General features: G+C 39.1%; 2 protein-coding genes and 2 non-coding genes across 4 annotated transcripts; 1 reads left to right on the forward strand and 3 right to left on the reverse strand.

The window, feature by feature from the left end:
• Positions 1 to 3,920: 3,920 nt before the first annotated feature.
• LOC118878087 (U1 spliceosomal RNA) lies at positions 3,921 to 4,085 on the reverse strand. Its single transcript, XR_005014647.1, has one exon. It is a non-coding gene; the product is annotated as a U1 spliceosomal RNA (small nuclear RNA).
• On the reverse strand, positions 3,926 to 9,605 carry Ubc6 (ubiquitin conjugating enzyme 6). Its single transcript, XM_017069364.4, has 3 exons — positions 9,413 to 9,605; positions 6,677 to 6,962; positions 3,926 to 6,614 (listed from the first exon to the last, which is right to left on the reverse strand). Exons 1-3 carry the CDS (start codon positions 9,454 to 9,456, stop codon positions 6,489 to 6,491), a joined length of 456 nt encoding a protein of 151 aa, XP_016924853.1. The 5' UTR covers positions 9,457 to 9,605; the 3' UTR covers positions 3,926 to 6,488.
• Positions 9,606 to 10,183: 578 nt separating this feature from the next.
• On the forward strand, positions 10,184 to 10,348 carry LOC118878086 (U1 spliceosomal RNA). Its single transcript, XR_005014646.1, has one exon. It is a non-coding gene; the product is annotated as a U1 spliceosomal RNA (small nuclear RNA).
• Positions 10,349 to 14,061: 3,713 nt separating this feature from the next.
• On the reverse strand, positions 14,062 to 15,861 carry Jhbp3 (Juvenile hormone binding protein 3). Its single transcript, XM_017069339.4, has 3 exons — positions 15,696 to 15,861; positions 14,888 to 14,983; positions 14,062 to 14,829 (listed from the first exon to the last, which is right to left on the reverse strand). Exons 2-3 carry the CDS (start codon positions 14,955 to 14,957, stop codon positions 14,159 to 14,161), a joined length of 741 nt encoding a protein of 246 aa, XP_016924828.1. The 5' UTR covers positions 14,958 to 14,983; positions 15,696 to 15,861; the 3' UTR covers positions 14,062 to 14,158.
• Between the last annotated feature and the right edge of the window lie 821 nt (positions 15,862 to 16,682).

Genomic DNA, 16,682 nt, shown 5'->3' on the forward strand with positions numbered 1-16,682 from the left:
CTCGTATGGCTTTTGTCGTTTGCGCTACTTGCTGATTTAAGCAACCAGCTGTCCAAATTACTGCTGATTTTTCGCAGTTTTCATTGAAGCGTTCCCAGTTGGCTTGGTCAGTCTTGTATCGAGTATTATCGGGGTGAGTTGGTGTAGCGATATGGATGGTGATAGGGAAGTGATCACTGCCATGGAGGTTGTCTGATATAATCCAGCTACATCTATGGGCTATCTGTGGAGATATCAGTGAAATATCGAATGGAGTAAAGGTGTTGTGGGTTTTAAGGTGGGTGGGGGAGCCGTCGTTAAGAACTATAAGATTATTTTCTCGAATCGCGCGTTCGATGTTTTTACCCCTCGTGTTAGAGCCCAATAGAGGACTCCACGAGTTAAGGTCACCGAGAAGTATGGATGACTTATTGAGGTTTTCTAATATATTTGTTATATCAGACGATGTAAAGCTTTGATTACGGGGGATATACGAGTATGCATTGATAATGGCCAAAACTAAGCTGCATTACAGAGGAAAGTATGTTGGAGTTTATGTTTTGGTACATATGTGGGATGTATTTTGGTGTTTTGTGGTAGATTGTAGAAATAGCCAGTATATTCTTTGGACCAGATAAAGTTAGTGAAATTATATGGCAGGTGTGTTACCTGAAAAAATACAATATCGGGTGGAGGTATTTTATAAGGAGAGTCAGTTCGTTATAGTTGTTAAAAATCCCATGGATATTCCATTGTATTACAGTAATAGCCATGATAAGAATTTATTGGGTTTTGTTGTTACTTATTTGTAATGTATATGTTTTTATAAGAATGTAAAAATGAAAAGGATCGGAACTAAGTATCGGGGTCATCCATTGATGTTCAGAGTCCATTGGATTCTTTACTGATTGTGGTTTAGGCTTGATCTTGAGGTTATTGTTGTGTTATCGTCATTTGTCTGTCTAAGAAGATTATCTACTTCTAATCTATAAGAGCGAATTTTTCCTAAATGTTTTTCGAATCGATTTCCTGGGTTTAAGTACGTGAGTTCCGGTTCGGAAGAATAAGGTGTGATTAAAACGTTCTCTTTGGGATTCAAAGTGCTGGTATGAGGAGGAAGATGGGATGGTAAGTGGGATGCTAGGGCTTTTGTCGAGCAAGTAGGCGAGTCAGCATTCGTGGTACCGAGGATCTCGGTCGTCTTATCGTGTTTTGGTGCTTTTGCGTTGTCTGATTTGCCGGGAGCGGCTGTTAGGTGGTGTTGTTGTGGTGTTTTGTTGTTGTTTTAATATCATGCGAGCTTCAGAAGATTATTATACCCGTTACTCGTAGAGTAAAAGGGTATACTAGATTCGTCGGAAAGTATGTAACAGGCAGAAGGAACGTTTCCGACCCCATAAAGTATATATATTCTTGATCAGGATCACTAGCCGAGTCGATCTAGCCATGTCCGTCTGTCCGTCTGTCTGTCCGGATGAACGCTGAGATCTCGGAAACTATGGGAGCTAGGCTATTGAGATTTGGCGTGCAGATTCCTGAGCTTCTTACGCAGCGCAAGTTTGTTTCAGTACAGTGCCACGCCCACTCTAACGCCCACAATCCGCCCAAAACTGTGGCTCCTACAGTTTTGATGCTAGAATAAAAATTTTAACTGAAATGTAATGTTCTTATCAATACCTATCGATTGACCCAAAAAAAAGTTTGCCACGCCCACCCTAACGCCCATAAACCGCCCACAAACTTCAAAAAATCGTAAATATGAACGTGGATATCTCGGAAACTATCAAAGATAGAGAATTGGGATTTCAGATTTAGATTCCGTAGCCTTATACGCAGCGCATGTTTGTCACGCGAATATGCCACGCCCACTCTAACGCCCACAAACCGCGAAAACCTGTGATGCCCATTATGCTGAATAAAAAATTTTAACTGAAATGTATTGGTCTCGTCAATACCTATCGATTGGTCCAAAAAAAAATTTGCCACGCCCAGTCTAACGCCCAAAACGCTTAAATCTGTATACCGCAGGTAGGTGGCGCATTTTAATCTCGCTTTGCTACTTGCATATCTCTATTTAGCTGAGTAACGGGTATCTGATAGTCGAGGTACTCGACTATAGCGTTCTTCCTTGTTTTGTGTTTGATATTGTGGGCATGAGGGTGAACAAGCGGGTTGGTCACCGTTACAGTTTGCACAAAAAGTGCAAGTGCAGGAGACGTGAAGGTCGGGAGCGAGATTGCATGCTGCACAGGCGGCTGGGTTCTTGCAGTGCTTCAATGTGTGTCCAGTAATTGGCATGATTTACACCTCATAGGGTTTGGAATATATTCCGTAATCCTAACTGTGTGCCCGGAAAGAGAATTTTGCCAAATGGCTTGGGAGTGCCGTTGATCATTTTTGTAAACTTATGTACGAGAACTTATTACGAGAATTTTGCCAAATGGTTTGGGAGGGCCGTCGATCATTTTTGTAAATTTATATACACTGTGAACGTTTTGAGATTTTAGTTCCTTATCATTTTCATTTTCTGGGATGTTAATTAAGCAGGGTGCGTAAATAGTGCCTTTAACAAAGTTTGCACTCAACATCGCATAATCCCGGTAAAGAGGTAACACCGGAAAATGTATCATTGACTTCCTTGGAATTGACCAGCATGAGAAGGTTTCCATCACGGAGAGTGGAGACCGATGTGATGTTGTCGGGGTTGCTACTGGTAGTTTCTGGTATTGTCTTTTTTTCTTGGCTTTGGGGCTAACGCTAAGGCCCTAAATTAGGTGGCCCGGGGGCCATGGTTAAAGGGTAATTAACTTTGAAAAATAGGATCTTTCTATTCACACGTGCGCGTTAAGAAGAACAATGGTATGGGCGAAGCAGGGCGATAGGACTTCGCGATTTCGACTGTAGCCTTCTCTCTTTTTTTTCAGTACATAATTGACGGACATGGCTAGATCGACTCGGCTAGTGATCCTGATCAAGAATATATATACTCTATGGGGTCGGAAACGCTTCCTTCTGCCTGTTACATACTTTCCAACGAATCTAGTATACCCTTTTACTCTACGAGTAACGGGTATAAAAATTCATATGTATTTGGAAAATGTTCATGCGTCCGTGCCTGCATTCATTGGCCGGCCGCCTTGCTGGTCCTCATCATATCGGTCGCTGATCAAGCTATTGAGGACCCTCTATGTGGTGATGATACGAATGTGGCTAACTGCGGTGGTTCTTCGTTTTCCAATCTATTTATAATTATGAATTTAAATGTCAGTGTTAGCAAGAAGTTTTTAAGGTCGTCTAGAGGTGGTAATGCAAGGGTGACCTTCGTCAGGTCCAAGGAGGCTAGGACACAGAAATTTGATTCTGAACGCAATTTACAATATATTGCTAATACTTCTTCCTCATTGCAAGACAATTTGAAAGCCGTTTTAAATGCTTCGGCAGACAGTGATTAACGATGAGAAAGATTTTGCCTATCCACATAAATTTTATCAGTTTAACGAAGTAATACATGGTGCAAGCACACCTGGTCGCTCCACTACTATAACTCCAGACTTTATCAGTCAAAAAGTGGATGACCATTTGCGTTGCCAGTCTGTCAAACGCATAAGAAGCCAGCTTGACGCTGACTACAGTAAGGATGCTTCGACTGACTCCTCGTTTGGACCGATTGTTAATCGGTTTTGTGATCTTCATCGCATTGAATCTGAGGATTCGGATCTATTGCGGGCAACATAACCAGCGGCGCCAAAATGTGTTGCGACTTTTCGTAAATAGTTTTTCTACCACTTTAATTACTGAAGACCAATGACCCAAAAAATAAAAAAACAAAATTCATGACCATTTTGGAATTTGGGGATTCCCAAATAATATTTTGTGGCGATCACAAAATGGTGTTTTACTTAGTGTCTTTGGTATTTTTATATAAAAATTTATTTGCTTATGTCGGGACGGCGCGAACGCCATTCCCGGCTACCAAAAATTACACGCACGAGTTATTCACATTAGGAATAATCGCAGAGGTCAACTCAGCCGAGGTGCAATGGCCAAGCCTCACTCCGGAGGAACCGCCTTCGTGATCACGGTTAACCTCTACGCCAGGTAAGTATGCTTTGCTCAGCTCGACACCGATGTTCCCATGGACGAGAAGCTAGAATTAGTTGGGAATTATAAGGTCTTGCGATGGTAGAAACTCACCCCTAAGCAACACTTTCTTCCATGCGCAGTAGGGGTGTGAGGGGTGTGTTGGTATGAAATCCTTGAAATTATTTAGTATTTAGTATTCGTTACTTGTGATTTGCTTTTTAATTTTGAATAGAATTTCAGACATAATATTAATATCTTATTCGCTGGAGTATCATAAATGCGTCAGTAATAAAAAAAGGCCGAGCCATGCCTGGGCAAACCGATCTCTTATATTGGAGCTATAGGATATACATAGTTGTCCGATCCGTCTCTTTCCGACTTATATACTACTTGCAATAGAAATAAGACTTTTAGAAAACTGAGAGACTAGTTTGCGTAGAATCGGACAGACGGACATGGCTAGATCGACTAGCATCACTAGGCTGATCAAGAATATATACTTTATAGGGTCGGAAACGTCTCCATCACTGCGTTGCAAACTTCTGAATGAAATCATTATGCCCTCTGCAAGGGTATACAAATTACAGATGTCTGAAACTATAATGGCTATTTTGATTCCATTAACAATAAAGTAAAACCATGTTTATGCCAAAAATTGATCAAAGCTCACCGTTTATTAAAAAGTTATCCCCAAATAACTTTTTCACCGCTAGGTGAAGCCATTTCGTTAAATCGGATAAATCGCTTTGCTGCTTTAGCTAAGTATCTGAGTCTCTACTCAAAAAATACGATTCGCAGAGAAATTAAAAAAAATGTTACATTTTAGTTTAGATAATGCTTTGAAAATGTGAATCTTATCGGTCAAAATAACGATTTTTCATAATAAATAAATGCGATTTTGTGTTATTTTCATTTATTGATATTTGAAATCTTAAACTTTATTAATAATAATAATGTTAATTACAGTAAGGTAATTTTAAATTCCACATCGTTCGAATGGGTCGCCTTAATACTCATCCTTTGCTTTTCATTACCGTGAATTGATTTGGGATTACTTGCTTTCTCTACTTTAGTTGGTTCGTAGTTAATGAAACAATAGGCTGCTATATGGTAGGTTTTTCATATATAAGATTAACATGATGCTCAGAGCATCATCATCGCATCGACGTTTCCGCGATCCATCCAACACAAAGTGCCAAAAAGTGGAGGGTTCGTAGCAAAAGGAACAGCAATTCGCATTCAACAGAAAACAAGATTAAGACTCGATTGTAAACGCTTAAGAACTAACTAAATCAATTGCCGCAGCCAAGACACAGTGGAACCTAGAGAGTACATAGCGTGGCAAAATGGCAGTTTATGAGGTGTTTCCAACCAACTATACACTAAAGAAAGATCCCGCACTTCCTCGAGCGCCATCGAAACAGACCAAATCAAGGTGTAATCTTGAAATAGATCAGGGATCAGATCTTACAGTTAGGGTAGAAATAGCGTGTGGGTCCGGATATGAAATAATCGTGCAAAACGCATAGCGCATTGGTCACTGGATGCTACAGAGGTATACATACATATTTAATTGCCTGTTCGATCCCAACTTGGAGATTTGTGTTCACGTACCATGTGGATTAGTTTATATTGCTAACAACTAACATTTAATTCTCAATTTCTAGTAATTTCACAATTTATAGCCAATAAACTTATGAATCGATCTAGGTAGCATGTGTAAGTTTATGTAGGATTTAGGTAGTTATTATTGATGACATTGGACGCTCCACTGCCATAACTGTGGGGTTTTGCTACGACACGAACTACTAAAAATATTTTCTGTTGAGATTTTTGCAATTTTTTAGATGCAGTTTTAGTTGTTTTACAGGACTTGCATTGCGCACATCTAAAATGAAACTAATTGGATTTTGCAATTGTTTGACATGGATTTTATAATTTTTTTATTATTATTATTAATAATTTTTTGCCGCTGCTACTTGAATTATAACATTTGAGTTGTTAGCTTATGAGAGTCTTATTGCTGGCTGCCGGCTTAACTAGCGGCTGCTGCTAGAGTGAACTTCCGGGTGTTTTTGAGTGATCTGAATTCGGGATCGGGTTAGGGACAAGATGGAACTATCGGCCAAACAATTATAACTGAAAACTGCTCAGGGTTTATGTGTTGCGGGTGGTGTGCGCAGGTGTGTGAGCGGTTGTGGTGAATATGCTGCTGTGCCGTGCCGTTGGCGCTGTTACAATTTCATAGCATTACATTTATCATAAATATTTCTGTTATTATTTAATTTAAACTTCTTTATGGTATTGCATATTTTTGTTGCTGTAGTTTGCTGATCTTTTAAGCTGCGACCGCCCTCGAATCTGCTGCTGCTCCTGTTGTGGCTCCTGCTTCTGGTGCTGCTGCTGTTCCTAGAGTGGGCGCATGGCTAATCGATGAAACTCTGCTCCACGCAGGCTTTCACACGCTTCTCGTACTCGCGGCGATTTTCTTTGTACAGCTGGGCGGCGGTGGAGTTAGCCGGTGAATTGGGATTGGGATCGCTCAGCAGTGACTAGGGACACAAATCAGCAGAGGTTAGAAAAGTTTGAAGAGCTCCTCACAAATACTACTCACCTGTATAGATGTTAGTATGGCTGACACGTCGTATGTGGGACTCCAACGGTTCTGCAATATGTCCAAGCAAATTCCACCGTCTGCGTACACATTGGGATGAAATACTTTCGATACGAATCGAACTGTTGGCGGTTTGTTTGGATACTCTTCCGTAAATTCTATGGTTAACTTAAAGGTTCCGTCCTCGAATGGTGTATCGTGTGGACCAAAAATCACAGCATTCCATATCATAATATTATTATCTGTTGGCGCACCCGAAACACCCGTTGGTGGATCCTCCTGAAGTCTGCAATAAGGGAAGAGAAAAGATATTACAAGAAAATTATAATACAGCTAACATAAACAATACAAGAGAAAACGCTATAGACGACGGCCTCGACTATTAGATACCCGTTACTCAGATTAAGGGATGAAGATATACTGAAAGAAACTCTGCTTTTTCACTTACACATCTATCCTACAGCGCCACCTATGTTCTACTTTTATAGCTCCACCTAGCCTATAACGCTCCTAGCGGATTAGTGCCATAATAGTGAAAACAGCAGATTTTCTGCATGTAGTGTGCAATCTCGATTGAGTTCGAAAACATTGATTGTTATTTGGGTATAACTTTTAAATTATTGGTCCAATTTCAATAATTTTTTGCATATAGATGGGTATTGATAAGAAATAAATCTCATTTAAATTTAGAGTGGGCGTGGCACCCTGCTGAGACAAACTTGCGCTGCGTAGGTCCTTGCCAAGTCCTAACATTCTAGATCTTATAAAACTGAAAACGAGATCTCAGCGCTCATTCGGACAGACGGTCCTGGCTAGATCGACTTGGCTAGTGATCCTGGTCAAGAGTATACATATATTCTTTATGGGGTCGGAAACGCTTCCTGTTCTACCTGTTACATAAATTCCGACGAATCTAGTATACCCTTTTACTCTAAGAGTGCATTTATACCCGTGCACATGTAATATACAACATTAAGGCCAAAAAGCTATGTTTATAAATAAAACCAAGAAGTTAAATACAAATGTCATTGTGGCAACAGATGTTGATATACATACATATGTATGAAGTTCAGTTCTTGACGCACGTAGATCGACTCTTGCAACGATCACAGTGACGAATCGCACTTATTAGAAATAAATTTGAAAACAGAAGATTTAGCAAAACCGGTTTTTTAACCGTCAATTAAACTTTGAGCTGTAGAACAAAGTGATATTTTTGGCAGTTAGAGCCCGATAGGCTTGAATAAATCTGAATCAGCGGGTTTTATTTTGTTACTGTCGCCGAACAATGTTTGTTTACCTCTTCTGCACACAAAGTATAGGCAAAGAACTAATTTCAGGAAAGAAAAGCGGAAATCACAATCTGGAAGTTAGCTAGAAGGGATTGGCTGGGAAATTAGGTCAGCAAAGAGCAACAAGCGGGCGGCGCAACCCGTTTAACCGCGCCCTTCAATCGGCTTAAATCGATACTGGGGCCAAGTGAAATCATCGATTAAACAAGCAAAAAAACGCGAGTGTACAGAGAGACAAAAACATAATACCAAATTTAAAACACAGTTGAAAATTGAACTGGAATGTTTTGCAAAACTCCAGGGAAAATCCAAAAATTTAGATTTGTATTTCTTTAATAAATATCAATCCATTACTAATAATTTTTAAAGCCCGATTTGGAAAACACTTCCCAATAGTTTCTTGCTTGCTTTTCAAACAATCCCCTGGGGCCCTTCATTTCAATTTAAATGTGCAAGAGATCAGTCGAAAAGTTCTATTAAGAACTCTCTGCAGAACTCCCTACTTAAGGACAACATTGGTAAACGTACATATGAACCAAGCATCCCAATATTATTGTTTTAAGCAATTGAAACCTTGTATTCCTGTGATGAAATATTTTTGAAATCCAGATCCGATGTGTTGTTGTGGCTGAAATAAGTGACAAGTTTTTGATAATTGTGGAATGCGAGATAGACGCCTTGTTGTTGTTGGCCTTCGGGTGGTACTTTGCCTTGGGGTTGGCAGTCCCGCCCCCGCAAACAGCCTTGACATTTGGTTTCGAATTCCCCAAGTGCAACTTGCGGTCCAGTGCCGCGCCAACATTCAAATTTTCGAATATTCGAAGATGATGAAAGTTCAGAAACGAAATCTAATGAAATTCCAATTGGAGTGCGCCGTCTCTTTTGCGTGAGTCAACAAGGTTAAGTGCGAGCGGGAGAGGGAGAGGGCGAGGGGCAGGATGCAGCTGCTGAGTCAGGCGAATCCGAAAACAACAATGCTGTTAATGTTTTGCTGCGACGCAATTTCGGCAGAAGACGGAAGAATTTTGTTTGGTTTTCCCAATTTTCCCCTTGTTCCTCGTCTTTGCGTCTTCCCCCCGCACCTCTCACACATCAAAGTCAAGTGTCAAAGACAAGCGAATTGTTTTTGTTGTTGTTTTTCGCAAGAGCAAAAGCAGCGAAAATAATCAACCACTCACTCACACACACCCGTTCGTATTTTGGCTGCGCAAACTTTTCCACTACATACAGACGTGGAGCACACACACACGTATGTGCGGCCGTGTGTTTGCCTATATGTATGTATTGGGCAGCGCAGCCCCAGGTTTCTTTTCTCCAACATTTTTTCGCACCACGAAACACGAATCCGCAAAATCCGACGATAGTGTGTACTTCGCGACTCGCCTCTCGTTTTCCTGCTTTCCTTTCGTTTCGACTCCTTTCCTTGCTAGTTTTCTTTTCTCACCTTTTAAAATCTCTCATAAGACGTCTGCGTGCGGGTGTTGACATGTTTCACAACGATACTACCACTTGTGTTGGATGGGATTTCGAACGCCTGGGCGATGCGCTGCGTTTTACAAACGGAAACGGTGAAATTTTGTAATTTTATTTTTAATTGAGGGCAAACTCGGGCAGCAATGGTATAGAGCTGGAACAAAAATCGATGTTTCTCCGATACTATCGGATAGGGCTGGGCCACAAATCGATGCCACTTCGATACTATCGCTTAGAGCTGCAAGCTGGCCACCTCCAAAGAATTAGGCGTTGCCGGACCTGCGCAAGTAAAAAAGAGATTTTTAAACATATCTCTTTAATATTTAATTTAATATAATTCAAGCAGAGAACATTCTATCTTTAGAGTATTCTTAATCAACAAAATAAATCTCTGAAAATAAAGTACCCAGATCGAATAAATAAAAAGGTACTCTGTTCAATTGAAATATGGCGGGAAAACGTAAAACAGCACAATTTAATTTAAATGGATCTGAATATATATATATCAGAATTTATGCAAATTATATTTAATATAATATCTTAATCCAAAAATATAACTTAAAACGTATGCCAAATTCAGGAAATGACTTTCAAGAAATTAAAGGACTCATTGTGAGCTGGCCAAACGATTTTTAACAACTACTGCGCATGGCATACATTTTTCCCCATAACAACCATTTATAATTCCCAACTTATTCTAGCTGCCCGCTCGTGGCTACCCCTGAGCCGAGTTGGTGAAAGCATACTTACCTGGCGTAGAGGTTAACCGTGATCACGAAGGCGGTTCCTCCGGAGTGAGGCTTGGCCATTGCACCTCGGCTGAGTTGACCTCTGCGATTATTCCTAATGTGAATAACTCGTGCGTGTAATTTTTGGTAGCCGGGAATGGCGTTCGCGCCGTCCCGACATTAGCGAATAAATTTGAATAAAAAAATTGCCAAAAAGCACCAATTAAGAAACCATTTTAGGATCGCCACAAAGTAATGATTAGATCTCAGCAATTAAAATGGTAGAAAAAAACTATATATTGGGTTGGCAAGAAAGTCATGTCGTTTTTTTTCAATATTTTCAAAGATGATTTATTTATATCAGGACTTATAATTAATCAATTATGTATTGGCCGTTTTGTTCGACCACTAATGACCATCTCTCGGGCAGCTGCATAATTCCGCGCTCGAAGAACTTTTGGTCTTTTCCAGCAAAGAATCGAGACAAGTGGTTTTCGACAGCCTCATCTGAATCAAAGTTTTTACCATTCAAAGAGTTTTGAAGAGAGCGAAACAAATGGTAATCTGAAGGTGCTAAGTCCGGACTATAAGGTGGATGTGGTAGCACTTCCCAATTCAGCTCCGTTAATTTTTGCCGAGTGACCAAAGATGTGTGGGGCCTAGCGTTGTCATGGTGAAAGACTATACCCTTGCGATTAGCTAGTGCCGGCTCCTTTTCTTTAATTTTTTCCGCCAAAATTGGATAGCTGGCGACAGTACACATCTGAATTGATGGTTTCATTCCGTCCCAGCAGCTCAAAGTGCACTACACCCTTCCAATTCCACCAAACAGACAGCATAACTTTCCTCTGATGGATATCGGCCTTTGATGTGGCTTGGGCTGGCTCATCTTTCTTGCTCCATGATCTTTTTCGTTGGACATTATTGTAAACAACCCACTTTTCGTCGCCAGTAATGATCCGCTTCAAAAAAGGATCGTTTTTAATCCGTTGCAGCAGAGAATAGCAGATGTTGATACGCTTAGTTAGGTGAATTTCCTTTAAGTTATGCGGAACCCAAACATCGAGCTTGCTTACGTAGCCAAGTTTCTTCAAATGGTTTTCAACCGTTGTATGCGACACACTGAGCTTCTCTGACATCTCCCGCGTTGAATAGCGCCGGTTTTCATCCAGCAAAGCCTGAATTTGTTCGTCAAAAACGGCCGATGGTCGACCAGAACGTGGGGCGTCTTTAACTCCAAAATCTCCAAGCCTGAATTTGGCAAACCAGCGCTGACATTGGCGATCACTCATGGCATCTTTACCATACACTTCGCACAATTTTTCGCGAGCTTCGACCGCTTTTTTTCCTTTTCGGAAGTAAAAAAGCAAAATATGCCGAAAATGCTCACTTTGGTCCTCCATGTTTAATTTGCTATAGCTTCCACAAATGTTATCGAATAATTACCAAATTTTCGTCGATAGTACCTAAGACAATAAGCTTTAAAACGATACTAAAAAGTGTGACCCTGGTGCTCGATTAGTCGTAAATAAATTAGATTAAAAACGATTACTAAAAAAAACGACATGACTTTCTTGCCCACCCAATACTTTTTTTTTGAAATTATTTGTATTTCTTTTTATATTTTGATGCTTTTAAATAGGGTTGTTGGATTTTGAAAAAATATCGTATCGATGATATTTGCTGTTTGAAAAATATCACACGATGATATTAATAAATATCATAAAAAAATGTCGATATATCGATTTTTTTTGATATTTTTTAATGTTTAGCTTAATTTGAAAAATGGTGCACTGTTGCTATAAATTTGGATCTTTTATAGGTCTTTTATAAAAAATCAATCGCTCAAACTCAAACTCCCACAACATCATAAAGTTCCTAAAAAGTTCAAAAATAATGAACAAAATATAAATAATATCAATGTAAATACAATTAGAATCTAAGGATCCCATAAATAGTATAATCTTGTAAATATGTATATAGTCCCACAGTAAACCCACAACTTAAGCCCCGAGCCGAAGGCCTAAGCTGCTATGGCTCCAAAATAAAAAACCCCTGTTAGCGCTTAGTTTAATACTATTTGTTAGCATTAGATAAATAAATAAAAAAAATAACAAAATTATTAGGGATATGGCACAGCCCATTGTTTTCAATTTTAATTATAAAGAACTTATTGTTTTTAATTATATTTCATGAAATTACATACATTTGTACTTGTTTTTAATTAATTCGCAAACAAATCTGTTTTTAATGATTTAAGAAAACATGCTGGTACTTTATGGCAAAAGCCAACCGTTCCGATGAAACCGAACTACCAGGCGTGATCAGGCAACTTAATGCCACCTTCGCTAGCATGGGCATAGTTGATTTTTGTGAGATGCAGAAATCCAAAGGATTTGTCCCCCAACTACAAAGTGGCATACTAAAGAAAAGCTGCATTTCCTTTCTTTCGGAACTCTGGACTACAGAGCCTCGGAGCTCTATGGTCCTGTTGTGCAGATCTAGAAAAGATTCCTGTATGCTTTTTTAAATCGAGGATCAAGCATTGTGCCTTTCATGAGTATGAAATTCTGCAGCAAACCACTCAATCGCTTTTGTGATATTTGTTGAAGGGTATATTTTGTTAGAATGCCCTCAGCGGTATCCATATTAGCTTCTTTTAATTTTGTATTAATCATAGAAATCATAAGAATCGCCGCTCGCATTACCATTGGCTTCTTTAAAAGCGTGGAGAACATGGCAAAAATCGCGACAAATATTAAGCTCCTTCACTGAGAGCATTTCTGTGTGCATTTCGCAGAAGTATCATTTGATTCTGTATAAAAATCTTTTGCCTCACTCATTTTCACATACACTTCTCACTTTGCTTTCTGGCTTAAGAGCTTAAGAGTGACCAAACATAAAAAATCTGAAATATCAAAAAAAAAATATCTTCAAAATCGTCTTTTTTTGCCCAATAAATATCGCGATGATAATATTTTTTTTAAGAGAAAAATATCGATATATCGATATTTTGATATATTTCCGACATCCCTACTTTTATATTACAATTATCTATTTTACTGCATTTACAGTGCTTACAGTGTCTGTCCCATAATCTCTGGGGCGTGTGTTCAAGACGTGTTCATTCAGCTGGTGGTCCGATGGTTGCAATCTCGGTTCGATTTAACTAATTGTAAAAAGTAAGTGTTTATAAGTAGCTCCCATGTAAATAAATATTATAAATAATAATAAAAATAATAAAGATAAAAAAATTAATAAAAAATCATTTTAAAGTGTTTATTTCCATTTTTTGCACATTTCACAATGTTATGGGTAAACAACTATTCTTTGTGCATTATCTATTTTTTATAGGTTGGGGAAGTTGTCACCATTACCTGTTTTTTTGTATGAAGTCCCTCCTTCAAGAAAGTTGTTGTATTCTTGTATTCTTATTAAAACATTTTTATTTACGGATCTAAAAATTAAAAAACAATTTCCAAGTATTAAAGAAAACTTGAAAAAACTTCTTGAAAATGTTAAGTCAGGGCCGTTCGGTGCGAGGATTTGAACGAAAATGTCATTGTCCCAGCAGATCTTACAGGTGAATCAAACCTGTAAATACGTGTTTTCTATTTGCATTTCAGATTTAGGTTCGCTTTAAAAATTGCAATAACGATTGCAATTTTATAGAACGTTCCTGTTTAATTTTTTAAGTGTATTGCTAAGCGAAATAAACGAAAATATATTTTAAAAGTAAATCTTAAAAAACGTAGGAGCCACAATCTTGTGCATAAAATCCTTTTTAATTTGAAAAAGGAACTTAAGAATCAGCTCAGCGGCGAGGTGAATTTAGATAAATGCCAGTTCAATGTTTTTGTCTTTTGGATAAACAAATATTAAAGCTTAAATGTCTGCTCAAATTTGTTAGATTTATTGAATAATTTAGGACTAATTAAAACAATTCGAGTGTATCACAAACTTAACGCTAGCCTAATTTCAGTTGCCTGTTAGACCGGGAAGAGCTCGCTGTAGGTAAAGTTCTCCAGGATTTTGGTCGTGACGACCTTGAATTCGGCCTCCAGAGCGCGGGCAATCGGTGCTATCAAATCGTTGGTAAAGACCTCGAAATTTTGGTTAATAGTGTCATTAATGACGTCACCCAAAACTTTATCTCCATTGAAGAGGTTCTCCAGCTTAAGGTATCCCTTGCCAGTGCGAATCTTTAAAGCGAATTCCTTAACGTGCAGATATTCCAGATCATTAACGTTCTTGATATCATATTGGACGCGCACATAAGCCACAAAGTTGGTAAAATTTCCTGTGAATGGTCCATTACCCTTGATGGGCAACGCCAGGATGTTGCCATTGATCTCGTACATGCCATCGCCGTGGAGATGGGGTAAAATCAACTCGAAGTCGAATCGACGATTTTGGGTGGACGCCCTCAGCTTAGTGATTTCGAAGTTCGAGGCCCCCAGGACGTTAAGTTTTCTGGCCTTAACCGTAAGTCCAGCGGACCCATCCAAAATGGCAAGATCTCCAATGTACAGGGGCTCTAGTGGTGGTACATTCAATTCCTTAATACCTTTGGCCAAGTAGGGTCGCAAATTGTGAACACTGTTCTTAAGGCACTTTGACAGTTCGGGATCATTGCGATGGCACACTTGGATATAGTCAGCTAAGGGGTACATTAGGTAAGTACACTGAAAATGTTTAGGAGGGGAGGTATGACTTACGCATATTGCCAGCTGAGCTGCAACCCATGAAACAGATCAGGAGAGAGGCCACGATAAGTAAGGACTGCATTTTGCTTCTTTATATTCAATTGTTTTCTGTGGAACGATATGGTAAAAAGTAGACACAATTTTTGTTTTTAATCATTTTGGTTGACGTCAAAGTTTGTTAATAGGGGTTTATTAACCCCCACTCATTCAAGCGACGGAACCCGCCCTTAAATGATCCACCTCCCATTTCTATTAACATTTGAAGTGGTTGATTATAGGCATTTTGTCGCTGCGACTCAGTCTAATAACTGGGAGGAGCCCCTAGACTGCTCAATTACTGTCATTTGCTACCAGTTTTGTTGCAAGTTTGTATTTAATTTTGATCGAGACCTAATGATTTTTAAAAATGATTGCAAAGGTTAAATATAATTTCAAAGGAGTATTTTTAGAGTTGAAAATATAATTAATCTTTGCCTTTTAACATTTCCTCCGAAAAATTTGAAACGCGGGTGCGTGAATTTTTTATATTAATGGTTTACTAAATAAAATTTAATATAAATACTCCTTATTCCAGATTGTTATTTGATTTTACCTAAGGACACAATATTTTCCTTTGGCTTCCTTTAAATTCTTCCATTTAATATAAGGAACTTAAAAAAAAATGTATTTTAAAATATTTTGCTATCAATTAGGGTTGACCTTTATCTTCAACGTTCCTTTATTATGTTAATTTAAACTTCGTAGTTTGTCTGTGTAGATTACTGAAACTTTGGGTTCAGTACGCGAATTCTTAAGGATAAGCCGCAGCGTCGAAACTTACACAACTTAGCAGATATTTTAATTTAAACTTCAATTATTTGTTTTGTCACTGATTTGTTATCTTTTTAAGCTGTCGAAGGCTGCTCAACGTTCTCGAGCTGTTTGAGCCGGGTGTTGTTTTAGTAACCGTCAACGTATCGTACTGAATGCTAAGTTGTTGAGACCGGCGTGTTTTATAGCAAAAATTACGCTACGATTTACATGAGAGCTTGGGCAAGCTGTGGACTGAAAACACACGACGTAGAACTTGCACGCCCCTGCCACGCCCCCTCGACGCCCCCTCGACGCCCCCTCCCCCAGAAATCGCCAGGTAAGCTTGAACAACTAGAAAGAGATGACCAACTACTTATACCGAGGGAAAGAGAGAGAGGGAAAGAGAGGGCGGCCAGACGCTAAGCAGCTACTGTTTAATAATTATAATAGAGATTGACTCCATCCACATTAATGTATCTCGGTGACAAACCCAAGCAGACGCAGTCAGGCGAGCGGGAAAATTATCAGTTGGCCGGGAAAATGCAGACTGCAGGTCAAGCCGGAAGCTGACACCATAACGCCGACGTTGCTACCCGAAATGTTTCTCCCAGAATATGCACTTGAAAAAAATATGCCTTGAGAATGTATTGTAGTTGCATATTTGTACAGATTATTGTCATTTCAGCTTCACCTTGCAGGATAATTAAAAGAAAACCGTAGCAAAACCGTATGGTATACCCCTTACTCGTTTAACTAACTTAAAAATACATAAGAAAGCGTTCGATTGAAGGCGAAGAAACGTCGGTGCCTACAGTTTTATCTACTTTACATTAACATCTACGGCACAGACCATTTTCTTGAAAATAGAGTCCCAATAAAATAAATAATGGCCCGATTAAAACAATAATCCATATCTATTGACTAGGGAAATCACAACTGGTGCGCCGTGTGGACTTAAGAGTGGGCGTGACACTCTGCTAAAAAATTTGAGCAACGCAAGAATCTCTTAAATTTG

This window comes from Drosophila suzukii, chromosome 3 (genome assembly GCF_043229965.1).
Source record: "Drosophila suzukii chromosome 3, CBGP_Dsuzu_IsoJpt1.0, whole genome shotgun sequence".
NCBI classification, from domain to species: domain Eukaryota; kingdom Metazoa; phylum Arthropoda; class Insecta; order Diptera; family Drosophilidae; genus Drosophila; species Drosophila suzukii.